A 7,768-nucleotide genomic window follows, 5' to 3' on the forward strand; every position below is an offset into this window, starting at 1 on the left:
CCTCACCCCACACACCCACACCCTGTCCCCACAACCCCGCCACATATACACACACGCTAACAGCTCCCAACCACACCACACACACAATATACAAGAGTAAGACTTTATTTTTGAACTATTACGCAGTCACCTCTATACACACTACGCAAGCACAAATCATGACAAAAATATTTTTTGAAATTAAATTTAAAAATGTTATAATAAGTGTTTGACTTTTGGTATACAACTTTTTTTTTCTGGTTCCTTGCCCCCCACCCCCATCCCTGGCCTGGATGTGTATCTCTAGTGCACTATTATGGCTCTGAAAATGATTGGTATTCTTGCTGCTTTGCATATAGTAACCTCAGTCTGAGTTGCCTTTTTATGTAGTGTCTTGGATATATGTGGTGGTGTACCAGATGTAGTGTTCCAGATGTGCAAGTGTGAGCACTGCCTGCTAGGCCTGTGCAAAGCAGCAAGTATTTGATTCGGATTTGGCCAATTTGGCTGGACAGTGATTCGATTCAGTGATTCAAATCACTGTCCCAGTTCAGTTTGGCTTCGGAGATTTGACTGCCAACTCCAACTGAATCTCCTCTGAATCAAATAGGCACTTTAAAAAAAAAAAAAAAAAGCCATGCAGGGACTTGTGGCAGAGCCCCCCTGCAGGGCTGCGGGTGGCAGTGGGAATTGCCCCCCCCCGCCTGGCACCCACACAGCAGCAGCGCAGCTTGGCAGGGCCCCGCACACTGTCTCGGAGCTGCGGCGGCTCCAGCAGTCACCCAGAGCCCGGCAGCACTCAGCCTGAACAGCCCCAGCTCCCAGACAGTGCGCAGCATCCTGTCGAGCCACGTTGCGCCCATTCAGTGTGACAGCTGCCACGCGGGTGCTGTGGGGGGAGGGGAGCCTTGCTGCCCCGTGCTGTGCGGGGGGGGGGCTCTGCCACGAGCCCACAGAGAACCCAGTCACTGCTGCTGCAGCTGGTGAGTGTGGGGTTTATTTTTTTTGCTTTGTTTTTAAGTGCCCAGCCGCTGGGGCTGGGTGGGGCAGTCATGTGGGGGGGCTGGGTGAGCCATCAGGGGTCCCCCCATGGTCCCCTCCCCCCTCCTTCAGGCCTCCCCCCTACCCCACAATTACCAGCACAGAGCCCAGGTCCAGCTTCCAATTCAATTTGGACTTTTTAATGGGTCTCCCGATTCGATTCAGATTCGAAGATTTGACTCCCAAATCAGGCCGAATCTCCTCCAAATCAAATTGGCTACCGAAGCTTCGCACATCCTACTGCCTGCAGTCCAGGTTCCTGGTGTAAGGATGGGAATTAGTGCTGTGTGAACCATCTACTGAGCCATGCTTGTACCAGCACTGATACTGTACAAGTTACATTTACTACATTTGTTTCAGCTCTGAAAGTTCATGTTTGCCTGAGAGAACTTACTTGAAAGCACATCTTGCCTTTGTCGCAGATTCTTTTCAGTGGCTGAGAAGAGTTAAGCATTTGCTTGTGTCCTTAATATGCTTTTCTTCCCTTGTAGGTGTGAATGACAGAGGAGGTGCCCCCGACTGCACTTACTGACATAAACCTGCGTCTTCTCTGCCACGATGACATAGACACAGTGAAACAGCTCTGCGGTGACTGGTTCCCAATTGAGTAGGTAACAGTCCTGGGAGGTGGCAGGAGAGGGGGTGTGTTTTGTAAACAATAGCTGTGAATTTTACCTTTGTGAAAATACAGAGCCAAGAACAAGTGCAGCAGATGATGTAACAGTTAAAGGCTATTCTATCTAAATCCTGGGCCCCTGGCAGATGTTACACTTAAGACACCAGGAAGCAGAATTTAAGATGACCCCCCAATAATTACATTTTTCCATATGTAGAATCTATAAAGTTATCGTGATTTTCCATGTATAAAATCTAATTGTGGTGGGAGGGGGGGGGTACCTTAAATTTGTCCCTCTCCCCACCACTGCAGTGGGGAAAGTAGCAGTGGCAGGTGCAGCTCATTTCCCCCACAGCCTCTGCCCCCTGCCTGCTCCCCCCCACCCCAGCCTCTACCCTTTCCCCCCTACTGCTTGCTGTCAGACATGCATGGCTCCGGCTCCAGCCTCATTCTCTCCTGGGCATGGGGTACATGCGAGCTCCAGCTCTTGCCCAGCCATGTACCAGCACCCAACAGCAGGGAGGGAGCAGAGGCTTCAGTGGAGACGCGAGGCTGCTTCAGCTCTGACTCTGGCTCCAACCCAGCTCCCTCCCCCCACCTTGTACTCCAAATCCAAGACAAGGTGATTTCCTCCCCATGTTGAATATGGTGGGGGGGGGGACAACAGCACGGATAGACCTTGTCTTGGATTTGAATAAATATAATAATTATGTCTTTAGTAGTATGGCCATGTGTTCATGTAGTACAATAAGAACAGGGAACAAGCCACAGAGTTATTACAGAAAATGTGTAATAACTTTTGTGGTTGGTTCCTATTACATCTTAAATTGAACATGGGGCCAGTACCACCAATCAGCTGATCAGTGCTCCCAGCCTCAGAAGCACTGATCAGCTGACTGACACTCTAAGCTGGCCACACCAGGCACTTGGCTTCCTAATTGCCGGTTCTGGGTGAGCTCAGGATCACGATCCTGGGCTCTGCCTGCACTGGGAATAGGGCATGATTTGAATCCGGTCTCTAATCCCACAGTTGTGCCTCTTGCTATGCATGTGTAGCATGGATGGCAGCATGGGTACTGAGGTGGTGGATCAGATCTCAGTAGGTCCTTTAACTGAACATCTGCCAGGGGCCCTGATTGCTGTGTAAGGACTTTGTGTAGATACATGAGTTCACTGCTGAGTTAAGGGATGCTGCCTTTTGATCCCATCGCATGCCTGCCTCCTTTGGCCCCCAGCATCTACTGAAAATGGAGTGGATAGATGTATGCAACCTCTGCACCTATCCTTTGTTGATGTAACATTTTTGTGGTGGTTTTGCACAGGGTCTGGCCTGAGGAGGAGCTTGAGATGTCTGTTTCGTTGTTCATAATCATACATGCAGAGCACTAGACCTGAATATGGTTCTTTACCCAGGTGAACTGTGGAAAGAGATTCACAAGCCAAGATCTTGAAAACACTGCATAGTTTCTAAATCTAGAAATCTGGAGAAATCTAAATTTGGACATCTCTGAATTTAGAAATCACTAGAATCTGGAAACTTAAAGTGCAAAGTATCAGGACTGTTCAGTTAATTCTTGTTGACATCTTGTACTGTTAAAATCCTGTGCAGGTCTTTCTTGACACCATTGTGTGTTTGGCAGTTTACTAAAATTTGAGGTAAAGAGGTTCATGTTCCAGCATCAAGTTCAGTGACTGGTCCAGTGCTAATTTCTAGTTTCTTCTGTAGCTGTCACTCTGAAGGACTTCCTGGAGGAGTCAAGGTGTCAGTCTAATAGTCAGTGAAGCCAACCCATTGCTCCAGGAATCAACCAATAAAAAGGACTAACTTCTGTGCCTTAAACCTGACCATAGGAGTAAATACAGAGTTTTTCATAAAAGAAAACCATTGCTATTTGCAAAATGTAGAGCTAGTGCATTAAATGGCATAGCTCTCTGAAACAGGATTTGAGTGGTCTCTAAACAGAGCATCTTGTTATTAAAATTACTTTTAATATTTGTCCAAAATACTTCCATCCTCACTCTTCCATCCCTGTTTTAACAGAAGCAATGCAATGTCCCTTATAGATTTACAGACTGGCTTTTCTGTAATTAGAGTAGAAAGAAATTTAGTTTCTCCATTTACGTGTCCAGTTTGAGACCCCCTGTAGTTAGCACAGATAAATCAATTTGAGAAATGTGTTTGTCGGGTCTTATCCCAGGATGGAGCCTGGCTTTAAAGTGAGGCAAATTGCACAAGGTCTTCAAGAGGTGCGGAGGTTTAAAATTATACAAACCTTTCCCATCTGAAATAGATGTTTTTCTTCAAGTCCTCACAATAGCTGTTGAGATATAGGATAAGAAAAGTATTAGAAGTTGTTTTTAGTTGTTGTTTCTAATGTTGTGGCAAAAAAGTAACAATTGTTTGGGTTGAGGGTCTGTTGTCAGGTATTTGTGTTAAATTTTGTCACCATCAACAAGGGAATTCTGATGTTTATGGGTTACTCATTTATGTTTAGGCCAGTTTGGATATCCACCTGTGACTGAACCTTGTGAAAGGGTGCCACCTGCTATATTTCCAGTCAGCCAGCAACAACTCAACATTTATTGCCTGTCCTGATTGAAATGTTACTGTAACTCAAATTTTGAGGAAAGTCTGACTGACTTCAGGATCATGGCTGAATTTGAAATGCTGTGTTCTCAAGGATTCATGAGTAATGTTGGCTTTTCTTCTCAGGTATCCTGACTCATGGTATCGGGACATCACTTCCAACAAGAAGTTCTTTTCCCTTGCAGCCACTTACAGAGGTGCCATTGTGGGAATGATAGTAGCTGAGATAAAGAGCAGAACGAAAGTGCATAAAGAGGTAGGCAGATTATGCTCCCAGGATATGATATGTCTCGTGTTTGTGCCTTGCCGGCCCTCCAGTGATTACATGCACTGGGATCCATCTCTCCAGTTTTCCTGAGCAGTCCTGACCTTATCAAAAGAATGACATGGGCAGCAACTTTTCTACATGAAAAGAAAGCTGATTGTGAAAGAGAGAAAGAAAAAGTAGGACATGTTTAAATTCAGGCTTCCCCTGCTTGGAGTGGGAGAACAATGAATGGGTTCTTAATCCATTAGTGGTGTACAGATATTGGCCAGCAGCACTTTTCTGCAGACCACTGAATTCTGTGCTTGTGCAGACAGGCATGATGCATTACAAACTGCTTCATTTATTCATTTTTTGCTTTTTCTCAAATGAGCTTTAGCTGTGACTACACATTTCTTTGTTCCTGAGAGAGCAAAAGAATCTGAGGAGCAGATATACACATAGCAGCACTGCTTCTGCCAGGCATCATTTGGCCTGACAGGTGCTTTTCCTTTATTGAGGCAGTTGTTGGTATCCATATGGAATAAGTGTGCTGTTGTGCATTGCTAGCTTGTTTACTAAGCTTCATTTGGTGACACTTGTGAAATGTCACTGAAATCTGTAGACTTGCACAGGTGCTGCTGAGTTCACAGTTTGGCCTGTAGAACTTCACATGGCGGCTGGTGATGTGTGAGAAGGAAAACTGCAGGGGAAATGTGTGTGTTTGCTGGCAAACTGCTGACTTCTGATAGGGACACTTAAACATGGAACTCCATGCTGTGATTTTTAAACTTGTCTCTTTCAGTAAGCAACTATATGTTAAATACATTGAGTTAATATATGTATTCTCTCTAAAATATTAAAGAAATAGTTGGGATTTTTTTTCCTACCATACAGACTGGAAGAAAAAGTTAAAGCAGCGTAACTCTCCCCCACGTATGGGGTCCCATTCTAACCTCTGCAAGCAACTAAATACTTTCTCTTTTTCTTCCATTTAGGAGCCTGTGGGTTCATTTGTTTGTTTTGTTTGTTTTTTTAATTCTCCTTTCTAGCAGTTCTGCAAAGATGGCAGGACAAAAAGAATTTTTCTGCTACTTGCTTTGTTTAGCTGATGTTCAGTGCTGTACAGAGATTTCACATTGCGCCGTTTTAATATCTGTCATGTCTTTACTCAGGATGGAGATATCCTAGCTTCAAATTTTCCTGTTGATACTCAAGTCGCTTACATTTTAAGTCTAGGAGTGGTGAAAGAATTTAGAAAACATGGAATAGGTAAGACTATGCAAAATAACTTTTTCTGTTCCCAAGTCTTGATCAGTCATAGAGATTGTTTGTTTGCTTCTTGTGATGTACGTTTAAGTCTGGCTGTATGGGTACAGGCAAAAGGATCAAATGTCTTGATTCTTTCTCTTTTGAGACAGGCTTGCTCTATAAGGGGAATGAAGTTTGCTGTGTGTCGCATTCTTCTGAGTAAAGACCGACTGAGAGGACTTAGCATCTGGGGCCATTCATTGGCATCCAAAACAAGAAGGTGGAGCTCTCATCCACTAGGAACAAAATTAGTTGATCATGCTGTACAAGCCTTCCTGTAACTGTTTCTCTTGCTTGGAGGCCTGGGAGAGCTGCCATGGATTGAATGCAGTTGGAGATGGAACTCAACTGGCTTCTCCAGGTCAGGGTTGAGTCCACTGCAAAGGACTAGATACAGGCTGCAGCTCTCAAGGAGCTAAATCTGTAGCCCCCCCAGAGGCTGCAGATGTTGCACCTTCTCCAACTTTCAATAAAAATCCTTAAAAAGAGACCAAGGGGGTTGGGATAAAGAACAGTATGAATCTAATTACATCCAGCATGTAGATGCACTAGTCAGCTGTTATCCCAGCTACAGCCCAGCAGTTGTTGTTGCTGTGGGAAAATCCTACAGCAAAATAGTCTTGCCCTTTTCAGTGTTGCAGGGGTATACTGTATGTTTCATGAGCAGACAAAATGTTCTTTTAGTGTGCGGCAGGTACCATCCGTATCCTTAGGTGTCCGGTGCATAGGAATAACATTCTGTTCAAACACTGTCAGCTAGAACAGCATGTCACAACCAAAAAGTGGGTCACAAAAATATTTCAAAGGGTTGCAAGCTGCAGCAGGGCAGAGGGATGGCGGGAAGGCAGCTTCTCCTTCCAGCAGGGAAAAGGGGCAGGGGAGAGCTGTGTGGCTAGGCTGGCAGCACTGAGGCTGGTGCCTGTGCTCGTGGGGGTGGGACAGCTGGGAAATGCTGCCGGGGGGCCATAACCAGGCTGCCTGGTGCGGCACAGCAGCTCCAGCCTGGGGGGGTGGGGTGCCACAGACCTCTCCTCCTCCTTTCTCCAGTCCATGCCAGGGCCAGACTCGCTCCTCTACCACCCACATGAGCCAGAGCCACTGCACTCCAGCCCAAGTGGGATGGGAGCAGCCGAGAGGGGCAGGGGGCTGTGGGTCAGGAGTGAGGGACACCAGCATAGCCCAAAGTGGGCAGGAAACTGGGAGTTGGGCACCAGCAGGGCCAGGGGGGTGTGGGTTGGGACAGGCCATGGATCTTTGCAGATGAGTCCCGGTAGGAAAAAGGTTAAGAACCACTGAGCTAGAATATGGTGCTGTGTGTGTCAGCAAAGCCTACACAAAGATATTGTACAGCTGGGACCATATCAGACCCAGCTTCATTTATTTGGCCTATTCAATAGGTGGATTTATAATTGTAGGAATAAAGGAGTGTTCAGGGGAAAACATTTGCATTTAGGGAAATGCAAACCCAAATCAACATGATATGCCTTAAAAATGACCAAGAGGAAGAAGACTAGACTTGGTTCATATGCAAGTGAAGTGTTGGGATGAAATCTTTTTAATACAACAGGAAAATTCTTATTCCAAGAATGGATCCCCCTTTAGTTTTTTCTGAATGTCAGGTTTGAGGTCTCTGACTTACCTTCAGATAACCTGACAAACAAGTGCACCTTTCTGGAGTTTCTCTCCTGAGGTCAGTACATTCTATGCATGCATTAAATCTGGACAGCATTTTGTGACACTATTGGAAGTCCACCGACTCCGTAAGTGTTCAGAATCTCATAGCTGTAACAGAACAATACAAGGAAACAATCTACAGTTACATAACAACTGCTGCTGTCTTTCGGGGGGAATGAAGTTTTGAGAGCTCTCAAACGTTTTTCCATTTCCACTCTAAATCTAAGCCTTTCACAGGGGAGGCTTTTTTAGTTCCAGGTATTTTCCAGTTAAGTTGTATTTGAGCACTAATGCTCTGATTCCCCCCCCTCCCACC

The 7,768-nt window shown here is 45.6% G+C and overlaps 1 protein-coding gene across 2 annotated transcripts in view; it reads left to right on the plus strand.

Moving 5' to 3' along the window:
• NAA60 (N(alpha)-acetyltransferase 60, NatF catalytic subunit) overlaps positions 1-7,768 on the plus strand; it is a 49,762-nt gene that overhangs the window by 34,485 nt on the left and 7,509 nt on the right. The window contains exons 2-4 of one of the 2 annotated variants that reach the window (XM_019507521.1): positions 1,512-1,627; positions 4,350-4,479; positions 5,643-5,739. In XM_019507521.1, the coding sequence (XP_019363066.1) occupies positions 1,518-1,627; positions 4,350-4,479; positions 5,643-5,739 (337 nt within the window). In that variant the 5' untranslated portion in view covers positions 1,512-1,517. Of the gene's footprint in view, positions 1-1,511; positions 1,632-4,349; positions 4,480-5,642; positions 5,740-7,768 lie in introns of those variants that run through there. The other variant, XM_019507522.1, reaches the window with a different exon arrangement.

This window comes from Gavialis gangeticus, unplaced genomic scaffold (genome assembly GCF_001723915.1).
Source record: "Gavialis gangeticus isolate Ggan-Ray unplaced genomic scaffold, GavGan_comp1, whole genome shotgun sequence".
NCBI lineage: Eukaryota > Metazoa > Chordata > Crocodylia > Gavialidae > Gavialis > Gavialis gangeticus.